Source organism: Oncorhynchus mykiss, chromosome 23 (genome assembly GCF_057628025.1).
Source record: "Oncorhynchus mykiss isolate SJ-2025 chromosome 23, ASM5762802v1, whole genome shotgun sequence".
In the NCBI taxonomy this organism is placed as follows: domain Eukaryota; kingdom Metazoa; phylum Chordata; class Actinopteri; order Salmoniformes; family Salmonidae; genus Oncorhynchus; species Oncorhynchus mykiss.
In genome coordinates, this window is record NC_143044.1 from 51,112,023 (window position 1) to 51,139,402 (window position 27,380).

The 27,380-nt window shown below is 46.3% G+C and overlaps 1 protein-coding gene across 2 annotated transcripts in view; it reads left to right on the plus strand.

Annotated features, from left to right (window-relative positions):
* Positions 1-27,380, plus strand: part of slc35f3b (solute carrier family 35 member F3b) — a 180,455-nt gene that overhangs the window by 118,854 nt on the left and 34,221 nt on the right. For both annotated transcript variants that reach the window (XM_090217596.1, XM_036960912.2), the window contains 2 exons: positions 26,138-26,364; positions 26,503-26,624. In XM_090217596.1, coding sequence (XP_090073722.1) covers positions 26,138-26,364; positions 26,503-26,624 — 349 coding nt within the window. The remainder of the gene's footprint in view (positions 1-26,137; positions 26,365-26,502; positions 26,625-27,380) is intronic.

The following is a 27,380-nucleotide window of genomic DNA, read 5'->3' on the forward strand; positions in this document are numbered from 1 at the left end:
AGCCTAGTGGATAGAGCAGGTAGCCAGGTAGCCTAGTGGTTAGAACCAGGTAGCCTAGTGGTTAGAGCTAGGTAGCCTAGCAGTTAGAGCAGGTAGCCAGGTAGCATAGTGGTTAGAACAGGTAGCCAGGTAGCCTAGTGGTTAGAACAGGTAGCATAGTGGTTAGAACAGGTAGCCTAGTAGTTAGAGCAGGTAACCTAGTGGTTTAAAGCAGGTAGCCAGGTAGCCTAGTGGTTAGAACAGGTAGCCTAGTGGTTAGAACAGGTAGCCAGGTAGCCTAGTGGTTAGAACAGGTAGCATAGTGGTTAGAACAGGTAGCCTAGTGGTTAGAGCAGGTAACCTAGTGGTTTAAAGCAGGTAGCCAGGTAGCCTAGTGGTTAGAACAGGTAGCCTAGTGGTTAGAGCAGGTAGCCTAGTGGTTGGAACAGGTAGCCTAGTGGTTAGAGCAGGTAGCCAGGTAGCATAGTGGTTAGAGCAGGTAGCCAGGTAGCATAGTGGTTAGAGCAGGTAGCCAGGTAGCATAGTGGTTAGAACAGGTAGCCAGGTAGCCTAGTGGTTAGAACAGGTAGCATAGTGGTTGGAACAGGTAGCCTAGTGGTTAGAGCAGGTAGCCAGGTAGCATAGTGGTTAGAGCAGGTAGCCAGGTAGCATAGTGGTTAGAGCAGGTAGCCAGGTAGCATAGTGGTTAGAACAGGTAGCCAGGTAGCCTAGTGGTTAGAACAGGTAGCATAGTGGTTAGAACAGGTAGCCTAGTGGTTAGAGCAGGTAGCCTAGTGGTTGGAACAGGTAGCCTAGTGGTTAGAGCAGGTAGCCAGGTAGCATAGTGGTTAGAGCAGGTAGCCAGGTAGCATAGTGGTTAGAGCAGGTAGCCAGGTAGCATAATGGTTAGAACAGGTAGCCAGGTAGCCTAGTGGTTAGAACAGGTAGCATAGTGGTTAGAACAGGTAGCCTAGTGGTTAGAGCAGGTAACCTAGTGGTTAGAACAGGTAGCCTAGTGGTTACAACAGGTAGCCTAGTGGTTAGAGCAGGTAGCCTAGTGGTTGGAACAGGTAGCCTAGTGGTTAGAGCGGGTAGCCTAGTGGTTAGAGCAGGTAGCCTAGTGGTTAGAACAGGTAGCCTAGCGGTTAGAGCAGGTAGCCATGTAGCCCAGTGGTTAGAGCAGGTAGCCTAGTGGTTAGAGCAGGTAGCCAGGTAGCCTAGTGGTTAGAACCAGGTAGCCTAGTGGTTAGAGCTAGGTAGCCTAGCAGTTAGAGCAGGTAGCCAGGTAGCATAGTGGTTAGAGCAGGTAGCCTAGTGTTTTAAAGCAGGTAGCCAGGTAGCCTAGTGGTTAGAACAGGTAACCTAGTGGTTAGAGCAGGTAGCCTAGTGGTTGGAACAGGTAGCCTAGTGGTTAGAGCAGGTAGCCAGGTAGCATAGTGGTTAGAGCAGGTAGCCAGGTAGCATAGTGGTTAGAGCAGGTAGCCAGGTAGCATAGTGGTTAGAACAGGTAGCCAGGTAGCCTAGTGGTTAGAACAGGTAGCCTAGTGGTTAGAGCAGGTAACCTAGTGGTTAGAACAGGTAGCCTAGTGGTTAGAGCAGGTAGCCTAGTGGTTAGAGTGTTGGGCCAGTAACTGAGAGGTTGGTGGATCGAATCCCTGAGCTGACAAGGTAAAAATAGGTTGTTCTGCCCCTGAACAAGGCACGGGTGTTGTTAGACCCGAGATGAGAAGTCAATATATCCTACAAAACACTGGCTTCCAGGGCATTATCACTTTCATCATCAAATCAAATCACATTTTATTTGTCACATACACATGGTTAGCAGATGTTAATGCGAGTGTAGCGAAATGCTTGTGCTTCTAGTTCCGACAATGCAGTAATAACAAGTAATCTAACAACAATTCCAACAATTCCAAAACTACTGTCTTGTACACAGTGTGAGGGGATAAAGAATATGTACATAAGGATGTATGAATGAGTGATGGTACAGAGCAGCATAGGCAAGATACAGTAGATGGTATCGAGTACAGTATATACATATGAGATGAGTATGTAAACAAAGTGGCATAGTTTAAAGTGGCTAGTGATACATGTATTACATAAGGATACAGTCGATGATATAGAGTACAGTATATACGTATGCATATGAATAATGTAGGGTAAGTAACATTATATAAGGTAGCATTGTTTAAAGTGGCTAGTGATATATTTACATCATTTCCCATCAATTCCCATTATTAAAGTGGCTGGAGTTGAGTCAGTGTCATTGTGTTGGCAGCAGCCACTCAGTGTTAGTGGTGACTGTTTAACAGTCTGATGGCATTGAGATAGAAGCTGTTTTTCAGTCTCTCGGTCCCAGCTTTGATGCACCTGTACTGACCTCGCCTTCTGGATGATAGCGGGGTGAACAGGCAGTGGCTCGGGTGGTTGATGTCCTTGATGATCTTTATGGCCTTCCTGTGACATCGGGTGGTGTAGGTGTCCTGGAGGGCAGGTAGTTTGCCCCCGGTGATGCGTTGTGCAGACCTCACTACCCTCTGGAGAGCCTTACGGTTGAGGGCGGTGCAGTTGCCATACCAGGCGGTGATACAGCCCGCCAGGATGCTCTCGATTGTGCATCTGTAGAAGTTTGTGAGTGCTTTTGGTGACAAGCCGAATTTCTTCAGCCTCCTGAGGTTGAAGAGGCGCTGCTGCGCCTTCTTCACGATGCTGTCTGTGTGAGTGGACCAATTCAGTTTGTCTGTGATGTGTATGCCGAGGAACTTAAAACTTGCTACCCTCTCCACTACTGTTCCATCGATGTGGATAGGGGGGTGTTCCCTCTGCTGTTTCCTGAAGTCCACAATCATCTCCTTAGTTTTGTTGACGTTGAGTGTGAGGTTATTTTCCTGACACCACACTCCGAGGGCCCTCACCTCCTCCCTGTAGGCCGTCTCGTCGTTGTTGGTAATCAAGCCTACCACTGTTGTGTCGTCCGCAAACTTGATGATTGAGTTGGAGGCGTGCGTGGCCACGCAGTCGTGGGTGAACAGGGAGTACAGGAGAGGGCTCAGAACGCACCCTTGTGGGGCCCCAGTGTTGAGGAGGAGATGTTGTTGCCTACCCTCACCACCTGGGGGCGGCCCTTCAGGAAGTCCAGTACCCAGTTGCACAGGGCGGGGTCGAGACCCAGGGTCTCGAGCTTGATGACGAGCTTGGAGGGTACTATGGTGTTGAATGCCGAGCTGTAGCCGTTATACAACGGGTTACCAACATATTTAAATAATGATTGACATATTATCATTAAAAACATTGTTTTGATCAATTTATTAATACTATTTCATCCTTCCACAAGATACAGTCCCGACACAAATCTAGGGTTGCTACCCAAGCCGGCTGGTCATTCACTCTATTGGTTCGGTTGCTAGAGACGCGACCCAGTCGTTCAGTCTTTTTGTTCTGTATCTATAGACTCGACCCAGTCGTTCAGTCTTTTTGTTCTGTATCTATAGACTCGACCCAGTCGTTCAGTCTTTTTGTTCTGTATCTATGGACTCAACCCATTCGTTCAGTCTTTTTGTTCTGTATCTATGGACTCAACCCATTCGTTCAGTCTTTTTGTTCTGTGTCTATGGACTCAACCCATTCGTTCAGTCTTTTTGTTCTGTATCTATGGACTCAACCCATTCGTTCAGTCTTTTTGTTCTGTATCTATGGACTCAACCCATTCGTTCAGTCTTTTTGTTCTGTATCTATGGACTCAACCCAGTCGTTCAGTCTTTTTGTTCTGTATCTATGGACTCGACCCAGTTGTTCCTTCTTTTTGTTCTGTGTCTATGGACTCGTTCTAAATGTTCCATTGCCATACTGCTAGCCAACTACGGCTAACTTAGTCACGTCAAAAAGTGCAGACAGAATAACAACAAAGTAGCTGCTGTTGTTTAAGCTGTTTTCTAGTGACATTTATTTGGATACATCCATAACAATGAGCTAATGAGGCACGATTTCACCTGGCATAGAACATGTGCTCTCTTGTCAGGACGCTGTTGTTCAGAGGAACTAACCAACAACACAGCTAACACAATCACTTCAAACTGGAGCTGGACACTGTTGTTCAGAGGAGCTAACCAACAACACAGCTAACACAATCACTTCAAACTGGAGCTGGAAACACTGCAAACTAGCTGCACTTCATTTCGTTTGACCTTTTTCAGGTGAATTTTTGGGGGTATATATCCATAAAAATGATGCCAGCGGATTCATGATTTTGACTGGCTGAGAAACGCTTCCTGCCCGTCTGTCTCATCCCAACCATTACTACGAGACAGCTGGAGATCCCAATGTTGCAAATGTCAGAGGGACAGACAGCAAGGTTTATAGAAATCTCTGCTGTTGAAAACTGAAGGTTAGTCTAAAAGAGATCATGTCTAGATGCTTTTGATAGTAGAGATCAAGTTTATAAATTGCTTGGCTGGGCTGATGAGCCAGTGGATTGCGCAGTCAGATGGAACAGAGTAAAGGCATTAGGCATTGTAACATCATAGATTTAGCCGGTGGTAACTTGTGTGGAACAGACACCGGCTGGAATGCGGTTTTAACCAATCAGCATTCAGGATTAGACGCACCCGTTGTATAACATTAGACAGTAACAGTGTCCAAATAACACAAGGCAGTCTGCCTGACACTGAAAGTACTACTTAGAATGCATGCTTAATACATTGATTTATACTGTGGTATCTTAGAGTGGAGTTTGGAACAGACTGTATCCAAATAGGATTTAGTAGTATTCAAAGATATTACAGTATGGGGAGTATGAATAATATCACCATGACACAGTAACTGGGCCCAACTAAATACTGTCCTGAAACTGATTCAGTTGAAACACACTCACAATAGTTCATAATGTCACCATGACACAGTAACTGGGCCCAACTAAATACTGTCCTGAAACTGATTCAGTTGATACACACTCACAATAGTTCATAATGTCACCATGACACAGTAACTGGGCCCAACTAAATACTGTCCTGAAACTGATACAGTGGAAACACACTCACAATAGTTCATAATGTCACCATGACACAGTAACTGGGTCCAACTAAATACTGTCCTGAAACTGATTCAGTTGATACACACTCACAATAGTTCATAATGTCACCATGACACAGTAACTGGGTCCAACTAAATACTGTCCTGAAACTGATTCAGTTGATACACACTCACAATAGTTCATAATGTCACCATGACACAGTAACTGGGCCCAACTAAATACTGTCCTGAAACTGATACAGTGGAAACACACTCACAATAGTTCATAATGTCACCATGACACAGTAACTGGGTCCAACTAAATACTGTCCTGAAACTGATTCAGTTGATACACACTCACAATAGTTCATAATGTCACCATGACACAGTAACTGGGTCCAACTAAATACTGTCCTGAAACTGATTCAGTTGATACACACTCACAATAGTTCATAATGTCACCATAACACAGTAACTGGGCCCAACTAAATACTGTCCTGAAACTGATTCAGTTGAAACACACTCACAATAGTTCATAATGTCACCATGACACAGTAACTGGGCCCAACTAAATACTGTCCTGAAACTGATTCAGTTGAAACACACTCACAATAGTTCATAATGTCACCATAGCACTACAGCACTGTAACTAAGTGTCCACAAAGTCTATTAAATCCATCCAGGCTGACAGTGAATAAAGTGCTTAGCTCTGTCTCTGTCCCTGACTCTCCCAGGGTGTTGATTGGCTGGCTTGGCCCGTGGCTACGTTTGGAAGATTAAACTGTGCTGCAGTATGGACTCATGGCCAGGCACACACACACACACACACACACACACACACATAGACAAGCGCACGCATGCTCACACACACACAGACGAGCGAACGCATGCTCACACATACATGCACGCACATGTATACACACACACACACACAGTCTGCAGTAAGGAGTCAGTGGCCAGGGCCACAGGATGTGAGAGGGATGGAGGCCCAAAAAGGACAAACTGAGCAGAGTGGAGATGACCTTCAGCATAAAGACAAAGAGACACTCACAGCTCAGAATAGAGACAGAGAAACACGACTCTCATCATCGTCGCTGTTGTGTGTGGAACACTTTGATAAACATCTGTGTGTGTCTGTCTGTCTGCGTGTGTGTGTGTGTGGGTGTGTTTGTGTGTGTGGGTGTGTTTGTGTGTGTGGGTGTGTTTGTGTGTGTGGGTGTGTTTGTGTGTTTGTGTGTGTGTTCCCATTCCCTTAGCTGATTCATCATTTTATCCCTGCCGCCCAGACGTTCTGTCAATCCAATGCCAAATCTTGTGTAGTGGGTGGCAGGGTAGCCTAGTGGTTAGAGTGTTAGAGCGTTGGACTAGTAACCAGAAGGTTGCAAGTTCAAATCCCTGAGCTGACAAGGGACAAATCTGTTGTTCTGCCCCTGAACAGGCAGTTAACCCACTGTTCCTAGGCTGTCATTGAAAATAAGAATTTGTTCTTAACTGACTTGCCTAGTTAAATAAAGGTTAAATATAAAGGTGCAAACAAATATTAAATCTGATTCATTTCCTCCATCATCATTCATCTACTTCAGCATGTAATCTAAACCTTATTGTTTCAGTCAGGCAGTGACGATGAATGAAGAATCAGAGTGCGATAGCAAGTTTATTGCTCATCAAACAATGAAATTTACATAGCCTGTCTCTCCTGACTAATATAACACGGACTTGCCTACTGCAAGAGTTAAAGCCAATTGTATTTAAAGTGCATCATCACAAAGTCTCAATATAAGATTCTGTAGCGGCTCTAAACACAGAATGGGTTGCTGACCTTCTGCAGGCATTGGGGTCGATAGCAATCAGAGACTGTAATCTGTGTTGTAATGAATGTAATGTACCAGCAAGGTCAAAGGCCGCAGCACTACAAATAAGGAAAGTCCCTTCCCAAATGAAGCTGTTTAGAGAGAAACTCTCTCTCCCACTCACTCTCTCTCTCTCTCTCTCTCACTCTCTCTCTCTCTCTCTCTCTCTCTCTCTCTCTCTCTCTCTCTCTCTCTCTCAATTCAATTAAATTCATGGGACTTTATTGGCATGGGAAACATATGTTAACATTGCCAAAGCAAGCGAAGTAGATAATACACAAAAGTTAAATAAACAATAAAAATGTTGTATTATGTATATATACATTGTTGTAACAATATACAAATGGTTAAAGTACAAAAGGGAAAATAAATAAGCATAAATATGGGTTGTATTTACAATGGTGTTTGTTCTTCACTGGTTGCCCTTTTCTTGTGGCAACAGGTCACAAATATGTGTGCTGTGATGGCACACTGGTATTTCACCCAGTAGATATGGGAGTTTATCAAAATTGGGTTTATTTTCAAATTCTTTGTGGATCTGTGTAATCTGAGGGAAATATGTGTCTCTAATATGGTCATACATTTGGCAGGAGGTTAGGGAGTGCAGCTCAGTTTCCACCTCATTTTGTGGGCAGTGTGCACATGGCCTGTCTTCTCTTGAGAGCCAGGTCTGCCTACGGCGGCCTTTCTCAATAGCAAGGCTATGCTCACTGAGTCTGTACATAGCCAAAGCTTTCCTTAAGTTTGGTCAGTCACAGTGGTCAGGTATTCTGCCACTAGGTACTCTCTGTTTATGGCCACATAGCATTCTAGTTTTCTCTGTTTTTTTGTAATTTTTTTCCAGTGTGTTTTCTCTTGATTTGGTTGGGTCTAATTGTGCTGCTGTCCTGGGGCTCTGTAGGGTGTGTTTGTGTTTCTGAACAGAGCCCCAGGACCAGCTTGCTTAGGGGACTCTTCTCCAGGTTCGTCTCTCTGTAGGTGATGGCTTTGTTATGGAAGGTTTGGGAATCACTTCCTTTTAGGTGGTTATAGAATTTAACAGCTATTTTCTGGATTCTGCATGCATTATTTGGTGTTCTATGTTGTACACAGAGGACATTTTTGCAGAATTCTGCATGCAGAGTCTCAATTTGGGGATTGTCCCATTTTGTGAATTCTTGGTTGGTGAGCGGACCCCAGACCTCACTACCATAAAGGGCCATGAGTTCTATAACTCATTCAAGTATTTTTAGCCAGATCCTAATTGGTATGTTTAATTTTATGTTCATTTTGATGGCATAGAAAGCCCTTTTTGCCTTGTCTCTCAGATCGTTCACAGCTTTGTGGAAGTTACCTGTGCCGCTGATGTTTAGGCCACGGTACATATAGTTTTTTGTGTGCTCTAGGTTAACGGTGTTTAGATATTTGTTGTATTTGTGGTCCTGGCGACTGAACCTTTTTTGGAACACCATTACTTTGGTCTTACTGAAATTTACTGTCAGGACCCAGGTTTGGCAGAATCTGTGCAGAAGATCTAGGTGCTGCTGTAGGCCCTCCTTGGTTGGGGACCGAAGCACCAGATCATCAGCAAACAGTAGACATTTCTCTCTCTCTTTCTCTCTCTCTCTCTATCTCTCTCTCACTCACTCACTCACTCACTCACTCACTCACTCACTCACTTACTCAGATGCTGAGTGGAACAGTAAGGAAAGAGTCACTTCTTAAATGAAAGTATCTCAGACATATCAATAGAATCAGCCTACTGGAATTGGCAAAGCCCTTCAGACTATTTGAGGGGCAGTTTGTCTGCACCGTCATGGGTACACTCAATATGGCTGACAGCTGACATGGTCTACTATTCTAGAGTCCCAAATTAAGCCGCCTTAGATACCCTTCCCAAATGAAGCTATTTCTGAAACTCACTTAGATACCTTTGATAATACAGTGGTAGCAATACATGGTTATAACATGTACAGAAAAGACAGAAGTGCCAATGGGGGCGGTGTTGAGGTCTATATTCAGAGCCATATTCCTGTAAAACTTAGAGAGGATCTCATGTTAAATACTGTTGAAGTAATATGGCTACAGGTTCATCTGCCTCACCTGAAGCCCATTCTTGTGGGAAGCTGCTATAGACCATCAAGTGCTAACAGTCAGTATCTGGATAATAATGTGTGAAATGCTTGATAATGTATGTGATATCAACAGAGAGGTATATTTTCTGGGTGAAAGGATTGGACCGTTTTCTTCCATTTTCGCCTGAAATGACATACCCAAATCTAACTGCCTGTAGGTCAGGACCTGAAGCAAGGATTTGCATATTCGTATACCATTTGAAAGGAAACACTTTGAAGTTTGTGGAAATGTGAAATGTGAAATGAATGTAGGAGGATATAACACATTAGATAATACAAAGAAAAAAAAAAAAAAATTCTTATTTTTCCCATCATCTTTGAAATGCAAGAGAAAGGCCATTAACTGACTTAGGACTCCAGGAGCAATTTAGATTTTGGCCACTAGATCAATCAATCAATCAAATTTATTTTATATAGCCCTTCGTACATCAGCTGATATCTCAAAGTGCTGTACAGAAACCCAGCCTAAAACCCCAAACAGCAAGCAATGCAGGTTAAGAAGCACGGAAGCAGTGTTTGTGCAACGTTTTAGACTGATCCAATGAACCATTGTATTTCTGTTCAAAATGTTCTATCAAGTCTGCCCAAGTGTGCATAATTGGTCAATATATACATTTTCAAGTATATAACTGTGCACTCTCCTCAAACAATAGCATGGTATGTTTTCATTGTAATAGCTACTGTAAATTGGACCGTTAGATTAACAAGAATTTAAGCTTTCTGCCCATATCAGTATGTCTATGTCCTGGGAAATGTTCTTGTTACTTACAACGTTATGCTAATCACATTAGCGCACCTTAGCTCAACCGTCCCGGGTGGGACACCGATCTGTAGAGATCCTTAAGAGGTTTTTAAGCTACACAAATGTAATAGTTTTGCATTCTCTTTTACACACAAAGATGTACCTCCCCACACAACATGTCTGTGCTCTTTCTTAATGAGGGAGATGTCACGGAACACGGACACGTCCCTGCATGTCATCAGAGGTATGTTTTCTTTTCACCAGGGATCTAGAATGGTTAAACGTTGTACTTAATCTTCTATAAGGTGTTCATTCAAACTCTGAAAAAGAGTGATACTCTCTTAAGGTATGTTTAATGCTCTTTACATTTGATAGCAAGGCACTGCATGGGTGGCCTAGCCACCAAAACAACATCAAATGAACCTTGTATTCATTGCAGTTTTTTAAAATTTAACCAGGCAAGTCAGTTAAGAACAAATCCTTATTTAGAACGACAGCCTACCAGGGAACAGTGGGTTAACTGTCTTATTCAAGGGAAGAACAACAGATTTTTACCTAGTCAGCTGTGGGATTCAATCCAGCAACTTTTCGGTTACTGTCCCAACACTCTAACCACTAGGCTACCTGCCCCTTATTACCATGAGGTGGACGTATCTCTCAGGTTTACCTGAGAACACAGGGTACACAATCTGAGAGAAACATGCAGTTTCACCAGAGGAGAAAACGACTAAGACTTTTTCAACAAGCAGCATCCGAGGTTTATTAGTCCTGTATTACTGCTGGTCCTGTATTACTGCTGGTCCTGTATTACTCCTGGTCCTGTATTACTGCTGGTCCTGTATTACTGCTGGTCCTGTATTACTCCTGGTCCTGTATTACTCCTGGTCCTGTATTACTGCTGGTCCTTTATTACTCCTGGTCCTGTATTACTGCTGGTCCTGTATTACTCCTGGTCCTGTATTACTCCTGGTCCTGTATTACTCCTGGTCCTGTATTACTGCTGGTCCTTTATTACTCCTGGTCCTGTATTACTGCTGGTCCTGTATTACTCCTGGTCCTGTATTACTGCTGGTCCTGTATTACTGCTGGTCCTGTATTACTGCTGGTCCTGTATTACTGCTGGTCCTGTATTACTGCTGGTCCTGTATTACTCCTGGTCCTGTATTACTGCTGGTCCTGCATTACTCCTGGTCCTGTATTACTGCTTGTCCTGTATTACTGCTGGTCCTGTATTACTCCTGGTCCTGTATTACTGCTGGTCCTGTATTACTCCTGGTCCTGTATTACTGCTGGTCCTGTATTACTCCTGGTCCTGTATAACTCCTGGTCCTGTATTATTCCTGGTCCTGTATTACTCCTGGTCCTGTATTACTCCTGGTCCTGTATTACTCCTGGTCCTGTATTACTCCTGGTCCTGTATTACTGTTGTTCCTGTATTACTGCTGGTCCTGTATTATTCCTGGTCCTGTATTACTCCTGGTCCTGTATTACTCCTGGTCCTGTATTACTCCTGGTCCTGTATTATTCCTGGTCCTGTATTACTCCTGGTCCTGTATTACTCCTGGTCCGTGGAATACAACGGTCCTGTATTACTCCTGGTCCTGTATTACTCCTGGTCCTGTATTACTCCTGGTCCTGTATTACTCCTGGTCCTGTATTACTGCTGGTCCTGTATTACTGCTGGTCCTGTATTACTCCTGGTCCTGTATTACTGCTGGTCCTGTATTACTGCTGGTCCTGTATTACTGCTGGTCCTGTATTACTGCTGGTCCTGTATTACTCCTGGTCCTGTATTACTGCTGGTCCTGTATTACTCCTGGTCCTGTATTACTGCTGGTCCTGCATTACTCCTGGTCCTGTATTACTGCTGGTCCTGTATTACTGCTGGTCCTGTATTACTCCTGGTCCTGTATTACTGCTGGTCCTGTATTACTGCTGGTCCTGTATTACTGCTGGTCCTGTATTACTCCTGGTCCTGTATTACTGCTGGTCCTGTATTACTCCTGGTCCTGTATTACTGCTGGTCCTGTATTACTCCTGGTCCTGTATTACTGCTGGTCCTGTATTACTCCTGGTCCTGTATTACTGCTGGTCCTGTATTACTCCTGGTCCTGTATTACTGCTGCTCCTGTATTACTCCTGGTCCTGTATTACTCCTGGTCCTGTATTACTACTGGTCCTGTATTACTCCTGGTCCTGTATTACTCCTGGTCCTGTATTACTCCTGGTCCTGTATTACTCCTGGTCCTGTATTACTGTTGTTCCTGTATTACTGCTGGTCCTGTATTATTCCTGGTCCTGTATTACTCCTGGTCCTGTATTACTCCTGGTCCTGTATTATTCCTGGTCCTGTATTACTCCTGGTCCTGTATTACTCCTGGTCTGTGGAATACAACGGTCCTGTATTACTCCTGGTCCTGTATTACTCCTGGTCCGTGGAATACAACGGTCCTGTATTACTCCTGGTTCTGTATTACTCCTGGTCCTGTAGTATTCCTGGTCCTGTATTACTGCTGGTCCTGTATTACTGCTGGTCCTGTATTATTCCTGGTCCTGTATTACTGCTGGTCCTGTATTACTCCTGGTCCTGTATTACTGCTGGTGCTGTATTACTCCTGGTCCTGTATTATTCCTGGTCCTGTATTACCCCTGGTCCTGTATTACTCCTGGTCCTGTATTACTGCTGGTCCATGGAATACAACGGTCCTGTATTACTCCTGGTCCTGTATTACTCCTGGTCCTGTATTACTCCTGGTCCTGTATTACTGCTGGTCCTGTATTACTCCTGGCCCTGTATTACTCCTGGTCCTGTATTACTCCTGGTCCTGTATTACTCCTGGTCCTGTATTACTGCTGGTCCTGTATTACTCCTGGTCCTGTATTACTGCTGGTCCTGTATTATTGCTGGTCCTGTATTACTCCTGGTCCTGTATTACTGCTGGTCCTGTATTACTCCTGGTCCTGTATTACTCCTGGTCCTGTATTACTCCTCGTCCTGTATTACTCCTGGTCCTGTATTACTCCTGGTCCTGTATTACTGCTGATCCTGTATTACTGCTGGTCCTGTATTACTGCTGGTCCTGTATTATTCCTGGTCCTGTATTACTCCTGGTCCTGTATTACTCCTGGTCCTGTATTACTCCTGGTCCGTGGAATACAATGGTCCTGTATTACTCCTGGTCCTGTATTACTGCTGGTCCTGTATTACTCCTGGTCCTGTATTACTGCTGGTCCTGTATTACTCCTGGTCCTGTATTACTCCTCGTCCTGTATTACTCCTGGTCCGTGGAATACAATGGTCCTGTATTACTCCTGGTCCTGTATTACTGCTGGTCCTGTATTACTCCTGGTCCTGTATTACTCCTGGTCCTGTATTACTCCTGGTCCTGTATTACTCCTGGTCCTGTATAACTCCTGGTCCTGTATTATTCCTGGTCCTGTATTACTGCTGGTCCTGTATTACTCCTGGTCCTGTATTACTCCTGGTCCTGTATTACTCCTGGTCCTGTATAATTCCTGGTCTTGTATTACTCCTGGTTCTGTATCACTGCTGATCCTGTATTACTGCTGGTCCTGTATTACTGCTGGTCCTGTATTATTCCTGGTCCTGTATTACTCCTGGTCCTGTATTACTCCTGGTCCTGTATAACTCCTGGTCCTGTATTATTCCTGGTCCTGTATTACTGCTGGTCCTGTATTACTCCTGGTCCTGTATTACTCCTGGTCCTGTATTACTCCTGGTCCTGTATAATTCCTGGTCTTGTATTACTCCTGGTTCTGTATTACTCCTGGTCCTGTATTACTCCTGGTCCTGTATTACTCCTGGTCCTGTATTACTGCTGGTCTGTGGAATACAGCGGTCCTGTATTACTCCTGGTCCTGTATTACTCCTGGTCCTGTATTACTCCTGGTCCTGTATTACTGCTGGTCCTGTATTACTCCTGGTCCTGTATTACTGCTGGTCCGTGGAATACAGCGGTCCTGTATTACTCCTGGTCCTGTATTACTCCTGGTCCTGTATTACTCCTGGTCCTGTATTACTCCTGGTCCTGTATTACTGCTGGTCCTGTATTACTTCTGGTCCTGTATTACTCCTGGTCCTGTATTACTCCTGGTCCTGTATTACTCCTGGTCCTGTATTACTGCTGGTCCTGTATTACTCCTGGTCCTGTATTACTCCTGGTCCTGTATTACTGCTGGTCCTGTATTACTCCTGGTCCGTGGAATACAATGGTCCTGTATTACTCCTGGTCCTGTATTACTCCTGGTCCTGTATTACTCCTGGTCCTGTATTACTGCTGGTCCTGTATTACTTCTGGTCCTGTATTACTCCTGGTCCTGTATTACTCCTGGTCCTGTATTACTCCTGGTCCTGTATTACTGCTGGTCCTGTATTACTCCTGGTCCTGTATTACTCCTGGTCCTGTATTACTGCTGGTCCTGTATTACTCCTGGTCCGTGGAATACAATGGTCCTGTATTACTCCTGGTCCTGTATTACTCCTGGTCCTGTATTACTGCTGGTCCTGTATTACTGCTGGTCCTGTATTACTCCTGGTCCTGTATTACTCCTGGTCCTGTATTACTGCTGGTCCTGTATTACTCCTGGTCCTGTATTACTCCTGGTCCTGTATTACTCCTGGTCCTGTATTACTCCTGGTCCTGTATTACTCCTGGTCCTGTATTACTCCTGGTCCTGTTTTACTCCTGGTCCTGTATTACTCCTGGTCCTGTATTACTCCTGGTCCTGTATTACTCCTGGTTCTGTATTACTCCTGGTCCTGTATTACTCCTGGTCCTGTATTACTCCTGGTCCTGTATTACTCCTGGTCCTGTATAATTCCTGGTCCTGTATTACTCCTGGTTCTGTGTTACTCCTGGTCCTGTATTACTCCTGGTTCTGTATTACTCCTGGTCCTGTATTACTCCTGGTCCTTGGAATACAACGGTCACACATGGCCCTATTACATATTTCAAGTTATATATTTAAGTCTAGAAGAGTAGAATGAAAACAGGCATTGAATTCCAACCACCTGTCTAGAGTGGCTGATATAGCCCTGTAGTTCAATTAATCACCTGGTCTAGAGTTTCTGATATAACCCTGTAGTTCTATTAATCACCTGGTCTAGAGTGGCTGATATAACCCTGTAGTTATATTAATCACATGGTCTAGAGTGGCTGTCATAACTGTAATGCTCCGGGTGTCGTGGGTGTGGAGTCAACTGCAGGAGACAGAGAGTTCAATGCTGCGCGTCCTTTAATCGCACCAATGCACCACAGGGTGCTCACAAAAACGTACGTTCCCAAAACACAGGGAATCAAAATGTACAAATGGGACACAACGTGCCTATACCACAGAGCCAAAGGTTTACACTGAAATAATCCCGCACAACAACCAGGCGGGCCGGCTGTCTAATAAAGACAAACTAATTACACATTCACAGGTGCTACCACTCAACATACAAGGAGGGGAAGGAAAAACAATCAGTGGCAGCTAATAGGCCGGTGACGACGACCGCCGAGCGCCACCTGCCCGGGAAAGGGAAACACCCTCGGTCGGACTCGTGACAGTACCCCCCCCCTGACGCGTGGCTCCCGCAGCGCGCCGACACCGGCCTCGAGGTCGCCCCGGAGGACGAGGCGCAGGGCGATCCGGATGGAGGCGATGGAAATCCCTCAACATGGAGGGATCCAAGATGTCCCCCACCGGTACCCAGCACCTCTCCTCCGGACCGTACCCCTCCCAGTCCACGAGGTACTGCAGGCCCCTCACCCGGCGTCTTGAGTCCAGAATGGCCCGGATCGTGTACGCCGGGGACCCCTCGATGTCCAGCGGGGGGGGAGGGACCTCCGGTACCTCACTGTCCTGCAGGGGACCAGCTACCACCGGCCTGAGGAGAGACACATGAAACGAGGGGTTAATACGATAATAGGAAGGGAGTTGTAATCGATAACACACCTCGTTTATCCTCCTCAGGACTTTAAAGGGCCCTACACACTGCGGACCCAGCTTCCGGCAGGGCAAGCGGAGAGGTAGGTTTCGGGTCGAGAGCCAGACCCTGTCCCCCGGTACAAACACGGGGGCCTCACTACGGTGGCGGTCAGCACTCCTCTTCTGCCGTCCACTCGCTTGTCGTAGAGATTCCTGGACGGCCCTCCAGGTCTCCTTGGAGCGCTGTACCCATTCCTCCACCGCAGGAGCCTCGGTCTGGCTCGGATGCCATGGTGCCAGGACCGGCTGGTACCCCAACACACACTGAAAAGGGGACACGTTAGTAGAGGAGTGGCGTAGTGAGTTCTGAGCCATTTCAGCCCAGGGAATGTATCGTGCCCACTCCCCTGGCCGATCCTGGCAATACGACCGCAGAAACCTACCCACCTCCTGGTTCACTCTCTCCACCTGCCCATTACTCTCGGGGTGATAACCGGAGGTCAGGCTGACAGAGACCCCCAAACGTTCCATGAACGCTCTCCATACCCGGGACGTGAATTGGGGGCCCCGATCAGAAACGATGTCCTCCGGCACCCCGTAGTGCCGGAAGACATGGGTGAATAACGCCTCCGCAGTCTGTAGGGCTGTAGGGATACCGGGCAACGGGAGGAGACGGCAGGACTTAGAGAACCGATCCACAATCACCAGAACCGTGGTGTTCCCCTGAGACGGCGGGAGATCGGTTAGGAAATCTATGGACAGATGTGACCATGGCCGCTGTGGAACAGGGAGGGGTTGTAGCTTCCCTCTAGGAAGGTGCCTAGGAGCCTTACTCTGAGCGCACACTGAACAGGAGGAGACATAACCCTTAACGTCCTTAGCCAACGTAGGCCACCAATACCTCCCCTGAAGGCTCCCCACTGTCCTCGTCACCCCAGGGTGACCCGAGGAGGGTAGAACGTGAGCCCACCGAATCAGTTTGTCCCGAACACCAAGCGGCACGTACCTTCGCCCCGCTGGACACTGAGAAGGCGCGGGTTCAGCCCGTAACGCCCGCTCGATGTCCGAGTCCACCTCCCATACCACTGGGGCTACCAGCTTCGATGCGGGAAGGATGGGAGTAGGTTCGGTGGACCCATCCTCCGTGTCATAAAGGCGGGACAGTGCGTCAGCCTTCACGTTCTGGGAGCCCGGTCTATAAGACAAAGTAAATCGGAACCGGGTGAAGAACATGGCCCACCTTGCCTGACGTGGGTTAAGTCTCCTAGCTGCCCGAATATACTCCAGATTCTGGTGGTCGGTCCAGATGAGAAAGGGGTGTTTAGCCCCCTCAAGCCAGTGTCTCCACACCTTCAGAGCTCTAACCACCGTTAGCAACTCCCGGTCCCCCACATCATAGTTACGCTCCGCTGGGCTGAGCTTCCTTGAGAAGAAAGCGCAGGGTCGGAGTTTTGGTGGCGTACCCGAGCGCTGTGATAGCACGGCACCCACCCCAGCCTCGGACGCGTCCACCTCCACTATGAATGCTAGAGAGGGGTCCGGATGCGCCAACACGGGCGCATCAGTAAACAGCGCCTTCAACTTGTTGAATGCTCCGTCCGCCTCTGCTGACCACTGCAAACGCACCGGGCCCCCCTTCAGCAGTGAGGTGATGGGAGCCGCTACCTGGCCAAAACCCCGGATAAACCTCCGGTAGTAGTTGGCAAAACCCAGAAAACGCTGCACCTCCTTTACCGTGGTCGGAGTCGGCCAATTACGCACGGCCCTAATGCGGTCACCCTCCATCACTACCCCCGAGGTGGAAATGCGATATCCCAGAAAAGAGACGGCTCGTTTAGAGAACACGCATTTCTCAGCCTTGACGTATAGGTCATGCTCCAGCAGTCTACCAAGCACCTTGCGCACCAGAGACACATGCGCGGTGTGAGTGGCCGAGTAGATCAGAATGTCATCGATATAAACCACCACTCCCTGCCCGCACAGGTCCCTGAGAATCTCGTCTACAAAGGATTGGAAAACGGCTGGAGCATTCTTTAACCCATACGGCATGACGAGGTACTCATAGTGGCCTGATGTAGTACTAAATGCGGTTTTCCACTCGTCTCCCTTCCGAATACGCACCAAACTATACGCGCTCCTGAGATCCAGTTTTGTGAAGAACTGCGCTCCGTGGAACGATTCCACCGCCGTAGCGATGAGAGGTAGAGGGTAACTATACCCCACTGTGATGGCGTTTAGACCTCTATAATCGATACACGGACGCAAGCCTCCCTCCTTTTTCCTCACAAAAAAGAAACTTGAGGAGACGGGTGAAATGGAGGACCGAATGTACCCCTGTCCCAGCGCCTCCGTGACATATGTCTCCATTGCCAACGTCTCCTCCTGGGACAGCGGGTACACGTGACTCTTGGGAAGCGCGGCGTCTACCTGGAGATCTATCGTACAATCCCTTCCCGGTCGATAAGGTGGTAATTTAGTCGCTTTCACTTTACTGAAAGCGATTGCCAAATCGGCATACTCGGGGGGAATGCACACCGTGGAACCCTGGTCTGGACTCTCCACCGACGTGGCACCGATGGAAACTCCCAAACACCTTCCAGAACACTCCTCTGACCACCCCTGGAGAACCCCCTGTTTCCACGAAATTTTAGGATTGTGCCGGGCCAGCCAGGGAGTCCCCAGCACCACTGGAAACGCAGGCGAGTCAATAATAAAGAAACTGATACGCTCCCTATGATTCCCCTGCGTCACCATGTCCAGTGGGACCGTGGTCTCCCTGACCATCCCTGACCCTAATGGCCGGCTATCTAGGGAGTGCACGGGGAAAGGAGAATCTATCGGCACCAGCGGAACCCCTAACTTAAGGGCGAGTCCGCGATCCATAAAGTTCCCAGCTGCGCCTGAATCGACGAGCGCCCTATGCTGGGAAGAGGGAAAAAAGCGAAGGAAAAAAGTTAAGACAAACATGTGGCCAACAGGGGGTTCTGGGTGAGTTTGATGCTGACTCACCTGGGGTGACCGAGAAGCGTTCCGCCTGCCATCTCTACTCCCAGACGGACCCCCCCAGCACCGATCAGACGTGTGTCCTCTCCGACCACAGTTGGTGCAGGGAAGGCCTCCTCCTCCGGTACCCCTCGGCGCAGCCCCTCCCAACTCCATCGGAATGGGAGCGGAGGGGCTGGGTGGTGGAACGCACAGGACCCTCTCTGAACGCCCGCGGGCAGCCAGCAGATTATCCAGTCGAATGGACATGTCAATCAGCTGATCCAGTGACAGAGTGGTGTCCCGACACGCTAACTCCCAGCGGACATCCTCTCGGAGACTACACCTGTAGTGGTCCATGAGAGCCCTGTCGTTCCACCCCGATCCGGCTGCCAAGGTCCGGAACTCCAGCGCGTAATCCTGGGCGCTCCTCCTCTCCTGCCTGAGGTGAAATAGTCGTTCTCCCGCCGCTCGGCCGTCTAGAGGGTGATCAAACACGGCGCGGAAGCGACGGGAAAACTCTGGGTAGTGCTCCCGCGCTGAGTCTGGACCATTCCAGACCGCGTTCGCCCATTCCAGGGCCCGACCCGTGAGGCAGGAGATGAGGACACTCACCCTCTCTTCTCCTGAGGGAGTGGGTCTGACGGTGGCCAGGTATAGCTCCAGCTGGAGCAGAAACCCCTGGCAACCCGCCGCCGCTCCATCATAAGCCCTCGGTAGCGTCAGACGGAGGGTGCTGGAGTCGGGAGATGGGGAGTCCGGAACCGTGGGTGCCGAAGGTGGAGAGAGGAGCCCACTCCTCTCCCATCTGTCCATTCTCTCCATCACTTGATCCATCGCGGATCCGATCCGATGAAGGACGGTGGTGTGGTGGAGAACCCGTTCCTCCATCGATGGGAGAGGGTTGGCTGCTGCTCCTGCTGACTCCATCAATTTGATAGGTGCGGGATTCTGTATTCTCCGGGTGTCGTGGGTGTGGAGTCAACTGCAGGAGACAGAGAGTTCAATGCTGCGCGTCCTTTAATCGCACCAATGCACCACAGGGTGCTCACAAAAACGTACGTTCCCAAAACACAGGGAATCAAAATGTACAAATGGGACACAACGTGCCTATACCACAGAGCCAAAGGTTTACACTGAAATAATCCCGCACAACAACCAGGCGGGCCGGCTGTCTAATAAAGACAAACTAATTACACATTCACAGGTGCTACCACTCAACATACAAGGAGGGGAAGGAAAAACAATCAGTGGCAGCTAATAGGCCGGTGACGACGACCGCCGAGCGCCACCTGCCCGGGAAAGGGAAACACCCTCGGTCGGACTCGTGACAATAACCCTGTAGTTCCATTAATCACCTGGTCTAGAGTGGCTGATATAGCCCTGTAGTTCTATTAATCACCTGTCTAGAGTGGCTGATATAACCCTGTAGTTCTATTAATCACCTGTCTAGAGTGGCTGATATAACCCTGTAGTTATATTAATCACCTGGTCTAGAGTGGCTGATATAACCCTGTAGTTCTATTAATCACCTGTCTAGAGTGGCTGATATAACCCTGTAGTTCCATTAATCACCTGGCCCAGAGTGGCTGATATAGCCCTGTAGTTCTATTAATCACCTGTCTAGAGTGGCTGATATAACCCTGTAGTTCCATTAATCACCTGTCTAGAGTGGCTGATATAGCCCTGTAGTTATATTAATCACCTGGTCTAGAGTGGCTGATATAGCCCTGTAGTTATATTAATCACCTGTCTAGAATGGCTGTTATAGCCCCCATTGTGGCATTAAACACTAATTGCCTCTGTGTCAGAACTGCGTTGATGTTTATTCGGTGAAAATAACAGTAATCATGAGCTAGGTACACGTTTTGGCACGTTCTGCTTTTCCTTCACTCTGTGGTCCAACTCATCCCAAACCATTTCAATTGGGTTGAGTTCAGGTGATTGTGGAGGCCAGGTCATCTGATGCAGCACTCCATCACTCTCCGTCTTGGTCTAATAGCCCTTACACAGCCTGTAGGTGTGCTGGGTCGTTGTCCTGTTAAAAAATAAATTATAGTCCCACTAAGCGCAAATAAAATGTCATGGCATATTGCTGCAGAATGCTGTGGGAGCCATGCTGGTAAAGTGTGCCTTGAATTCTAAATAAATCACAGACACTGTCACCAGGAAAGCACCCCCACACCATCACACGTCCACCTCCATGCTTCACGCTGGGAACCACTCATGAATAGTGGTTGGAACCAAAAATCTCAAATTTGGACTCATCAGACCAAAGGACAGATCTCCACCGGTCTAATGTCCATTGCTCATGTTTCTTGGCCCAAGCAAGTCTCTTCGACCATGAAGGCCTGATTCACACAGTCTACTCTGAACAGTTGATGTTGAGATGTGTGTATTACTTGAACTCTGTGAAGCATTTATTTGGGCTGCAATCTGATGTGCAGTTAACTCTAATGAACTTATCCTCTGCAGCAGAGGTAACTCTGGGTCTTCCATTCCTGTGTCGGTCCTCATGAGTGCTAGATTCATCATAGCGCTTGATGGTTTTTGCGACTTTACTTCGTGAAATTTTCCGGATTGACTGACCTTCATGTCTTAAAGTAATGATGGACTGTTGTTTCTCTTTGCTTAATTGAGCTGTTTTTGCCATAATATGGACTTGGTCTTTTACCAAATAGGGCTATCTTCTGTATACCACCCCTACCTTGCCACAACACAACTGATTGGCTTTAATGTATTATAGGTTAAAAATAATCCACAAATGAACAAGGCACACCTGTTAATATATATTTTTAAATTAACCTTTATTTAACAAGGCAAGTCAGTTAAAAACAATTTCTTATTTACAATGACAGGCTATTCCAGCCAAACCCCGGTGACGCTGGGCCAATTGTGCACCACCCTATGGGACTCACAATCACAGCCAGGTACCAGGTACTGATGCCTCTTGCACTGAGATGCAGTGCCTTAAACCACTGCACCACTCGGGAGCCCAAATGCATTCCAGGTGACTACCTCATAAAGCTGGTGGAGAGAATGCCAAGAGTGTGCAAAGCTATCATCAAGGCAAAGGGTGACGAGTTTGAATAATCTAAAATCTAAAATATATTTTGATTTGCTTAACACTTTTTTGGTTACTACATGATTCCAAGTGTGTTATTTTATTGTTTTGATGTCTTCACAATTATTCAAAAATGTAGACATCAGTGAAAATTTGACTATTTTCACAATAGTCCAATCATTTCATAAGATATCAAAAACTACAATCAAGGTAAGAATGATAAATGTCAAAGGTTGGAATTCCCCTTGAATATCTCTCAATCTGGGTTTGGTGAGGCTTTAAAGTGAAGTTCAGACTTGAATTGTATGAATATGCATTGCTTGAGTCTGATGCATTTGTTTACTGTGTTCTAATGTTTTCTTTGTGTTTTGCTTCTAGCTGCACGGTGGAGAGTGCTTGCAGAGGATGAGAGAGACATTTGGATGTGAGCTAATGTTGACCTGATTAGCAATGCAGAGGATGGCCTGCAACATGACAAACCAGTGTGGCTTTGTCAACTACAACAGAGCCGCTTGGAGAGGGACCAGAGCTACTTGGTTGAGCCACACCACACGGATCATGTCTGGGGAGTTTTCATCAAGGCAACCTAGATCCCACGGACCCCTCAACGCTATAGAAAAACAGTAACCCAAATGAAGGCTCGCTCTGGGCCAAGCGCTGGGAAAAGTGGTGCTTGAATATTACTCCTGAAGATGTGTGAAATTCAAAATAAAAATCATTCAAAGTAATTTATTCATTCATTCATTCATAATTCACTGTAAATGGATTAATTTAATAATAAATTGTGTTTCTAATATACCAGTGACAGTCACTACAGCAAGCTAGCAATGACTAGCATTAGCATTCGGTGGGGTGAATAAGCACGCCCAACCTGCGGACCGAGATTTAATGCAACTGACGTCAAAGGCACTGGCCTTTCAAGACCTGTCCTGGTAAGTGTGTGGACGGGTTTGCTCGTTTCTGGGGATTCATTACCAGACATATACACATCCGTGTACATCCACGCACATGACCTGTTCCTTATCGGAGATAAACGGGACGTGTACAAGGCCAAACACAGCTGGACACATGACCGCACATTTCCAGAAATTGTATGTTTTCGGAATCTTGCACTGGAATGTTGTGCCTTTTCATGCAGTGAATTATGGATCATGCTGTCATACTGTTGTGACAGATGCAGACTCATACTGTTGTGACAGATGCAGACTCATACTGTTGTGACAGATGCGGACTCATACTGTTCTCTTGGATGTAATATTAAATATGCAAAACAGGACATAAATGAATGTAGGAGCCTTTCTAAAACCAGTATAAGACCTACAACAAGATTATAGTTTGACAGACCTTGCAGCTGTCCTACGTTATGAAGAATATATTTTGATCCTCTTCTCAGAGGGCAACAGTTTTGTGTCACTGTTAATTGCAAACAGTATTGATTTGAGATTCAATTTCACACCAGAAAAAAAGGTTCCAAAAGGGTTCTTCGGCTGCCCCACATTTTGTCCACATAAATCGAAGAACCAAAGGATGAATCTAGTACTGAAATCATAAGCTACAGCTAGTTAGCACTGCAGTGCATAACATGTGGTGAGTAGTTGACTCAAAGAGAAAAAAATACAATAATTGAACAGTTTTTAACAACTTAATTTCTTCAAAAATGAAGGCGAAGCAGCAGAGAGCAAGAGAAAGCTAGCTAGCTATATTTCACTGTATTTTTTAACTTTCACTTTGCAGCTAGCTAATTCAACCTCAAACACCCGGCTCAAACTGAGAGGAATGCTATTTATGTTAGCTAGCAGATTAAGGCTATCCAACACTGGAGCACTTCCAAGTCAAGGTAAACTTTCGGTTTTATTAATTTATTGCCTCCTGGGCCCGCTGGTGTAACTGCTAAACTGCTTGCTGCACACTGTTTGAGTGAAAACACCATTAGGGAAATCCCTCATGTTAATGTGATGGCGACAAAGCCACACAAAAAGCCGGAGAAGGCAGGTGCTCCATGCAGATAGATGATAGCTATGGTCATGAAAACAACATAACATGGTGAACCATAAGGGATCTTGTCTTGTTCTATTATCTTTGGATTCGTTGTTATTATGTTATTATTCTGGGTGCTTGCTATAGCCCTGTTGGTGATGCTTTAGCCCTGTTGGTGATGCTATAGCCCTGTTGGTGATGCTATAGCCCTGTTGGTGATGCTATAGCCCTGTTGGTGATGCTATAGCCCTGTTGGTGATGCTATTGTCCTGTTGGTGATGCTAGAGCCCTGTTTGTGATGCTATTGTCCTGTTGGTGATGCTATTGTCCTGTTGGTGATGCTATTGTCCTGTTGGTGATGCTATTGTCCTGTTGGTGATGCTATTGTCCTGTTTGTGATGCTATAGCCCTGTTGGTGATGCTATTGCCCTGTTGGTGATGCTATTGCCCTGTTGGTGATGCTATTGTCCTGTTGGTGATGCTATTGCCCTGTTGGTGATGCTATTGTCCTGTTGGTGATGCTATAGCCCTGTTTGTGATGCTATTGTCCTGTTGGTGATGCTATTGTCCTGTTGGTGATGCTATTGTCCTGTTGGTGATGCTATTGTCCTGTTGGTGATGCTGTAGTATTTTTGTATGGCTCTAGGAAGAGAGCCAGTATGTCCAATAATCTCTGTGTGTTTTCAAGTACCTACTGTTTGTCTGCACACAAGTTTTCTCTAAAACATTAATCACTTCTTCAAAGTCACAGTCAAACAAAGTCAGTCCTGACATGTCCCAGACAGACAATGATGGTAGACACATGAATGATGTGTGTGTGTCTATCTGTCTGTGTGTTTCTCTCTCTCTGTGTGTGTGTGTGTGTGTGTGTGTGTGTGTGTGTGTGTGTGTGTGTGTGTGTGTGTGTGTGTGTGTGTGTGTGTGTGTGTGTGTGTGTCATTGTAAGTCAAGAGGCAAGGACTCCTGAGTAAAAGTCGTCTCAGATTGAGTATCAGCCCCTGCCCTCTCCTGTCCTCTGTTTGGCTGCAGAATGACTGCCAGACACACACACACACTGCCACACTCGAACACCAGATTTTGTGTAATAGATTTTGTCCGAGTTCAGTTAAATTGTAAACGACCTGAAATAGACATAAGGAATATTCAGTGGAGGATGAAACGTGTTGTGTGGGCATAGATACTGTAAGCTGTAATAGGTTATTGTATGAAGAACGTGTTGACATTGTGTGAAGGACCTGTACTTACTGAAAGTGACTTAGGCTACTTCAGATTATCGAATATTCGGTGTGGATAATGGATATAGAAGAGTCATAATAGCTTATTGAATTGAAAAATGCAATACAGTTTTAGAGTTGTCTCTTAAAATGTAATCTCAATATATTATAACATCTGTAGGATTTAGCAGTTATGGGTCTCTGATGCCATGTGACCCCTTTAATTATAATTCTAGTTCCACAGAAAATCTCTACCCTGGTCTCATATTGTAGTGCTGTAGACAACTCTTCTAAATCTCTACCCTGGTCTCATATTGTAGTGCTGTAGACAACTCTTCTAAATCTCTACTCTGGTCTCATGTTGTAGTGCTGTAGACAACTCTTCTAAATCTCTACTCTGGTCTCATATTCTAGTGCTGTAGACAACTCTTCTAAATCTCTACCCTGGTCTCATGCGGTAGTGCTGTAGACAACTCTTCTAAATCTCTACCCTGGTCTCATGCGGTAGTGCTATAGACAGCTCTTCTAAATCTCTACTCTGGTCTCATATTGTAGTGATGTAGACAACTCTTCTAAATCACTACCCTGGTCTCATACTGTAGTGATGGAGACAACTCTTCTAAATCACTACCCTGGTCTCATACTGTAGTGATGGAGACAACTCTTCTAAATCACTACCCTGGTCCAATACTTGTGATGTAGACAACTCTTCTAAATCACTACCCTGGTCCGATACTTGTGATGTAGACAACTCTTCTAAATCTCTACCCTGGTCCGATACTGTAGTGACGTAGACAACTCTTCTAAATCACTACCCTGGTCTCATATTGTAGTGCTGTAGACAACTCTTCTAAATCACTACTCTGGTCTCATGCTGTAGTGATGTAGACAACTCTTCTAAATCTCTACCCTGGTCTCATACTGTAGTGATGTAGACAACTCTTCTAAATATCTACCCTGGTCTCATTTTGTAGTGATGTAGACAACTCTTCTAAATCACTACCCTGGTCTCATACTGTAGTGGTGTAGACAACTCTTCTAAATCACTACCCTGGTCTCATATTGTAGTGACGTAGACAACTCTTCTAAATCTCTACCCTGGTCTGATACTGTAGTGATGTAGACAACTCTTCTAAATCACTACCCTGGTCTCATATTGTAGTGACGTAGACAACTCTTCTAAATCACTACCCTGGTCTCATACTGTAGTGATGTAGACAACTCCTCTAAATCTCTACTCTGGTCTCATAGTTTACTACTGTTTTCTTTGTGCTCAGGAGAAGACCGTCCCAGAGAGAATGTGGTGGGCAGCACAGCGGACGGCCAGGCGGCAAACGGCGGGGCGCCGGGGGCGGAGCCTGCTACGGGGAGGTGGAGACTTCGTTGCTGCATCAAAGTCACGGCCGTACAGGTGCGGAAGGCGCTGTGGGGCATTGCCATGGTGATGTGTGTGTGCTCATCGTGGGCGGGGTCCACCCAGCTGGCCAAGCTCACCTTTAAGCAGGTGAAGAACCTGACGAAGTTGCATGCTAAACACACACACACACAAACTCAGATTGACACGATCCACCACTGAGTGCTAGCGAGTGCCAGATGAAACCTGTTAATAAAAATTTTAAAGTAATTTGTTTTGGATACCCAGTTTGACGCTCCATTCACCCTCACCTGGTTCGCCACCACCTGGAACTGCCTGTTCTTCCCCCTCTACTACATCGGACACCTGTGTAAGAGCCCTGAGAGACAGACCCCCAGACAGAGGTTCAGGTAATCAATCAATCAATGCAATGTATTTATACTGTTTACATCAACTGTTGTCCTAAAGGTTTAACAAAGGACACCAGGTGACAAAGAAGGAGTGAAAACTATTTCAGAGTGCATTGAGAGGCATAGCAGAGTATCATGGAAACCCAAATGTAGCCTTGTTGTAATATAATATGCCATTTTATCAAGTTTATACATCATAATTTGTGGCTCTGGTGTTTCATGATGGCTCTGGTATTAATATTACCTCTGGTTGTCTATAAGTGGAGGTAAGAAGTCATTACTTTCCTAAATTAGGTGGGAGGTATAGTGTGTCGAGATGCAGCAGTCTCTAGTTGGACAAAAGCCTGTGTCTACAGTTAGATCAGCTTAGTCACATGACGTGCTCTTCCTCTGAGAGGAATCCCTGATCTCTACAACCCACTGGGCTGCTGCTGCACACAAATAGAACTGTGTGTGTGTGTGTCAGTGCGTGCGTGTGTGTGTGTGTGTGTGTGTGTGTGTGTGTGTGTGTGTGTGTGTGTGTGTGTGTGTGTGTGTGTGTGCCAGAGTTTGTGTGTGTGCATACATGCCTCCATGCCTGTGAGTGCTTCCAGTCATGCTCGTACGTATGTGTCTGTGTATGCTTGCGTGTGTGTGCGTGTTTGTCAGAGCTTCTAAGAGTGCTCATGCATGGATCTGGTTCTGGGCTCTCCCTGCTCCCCTGGCTCTGACTGTGTGGCCTGCATACCGAACAACCTTTATAATGTTATCTTACTA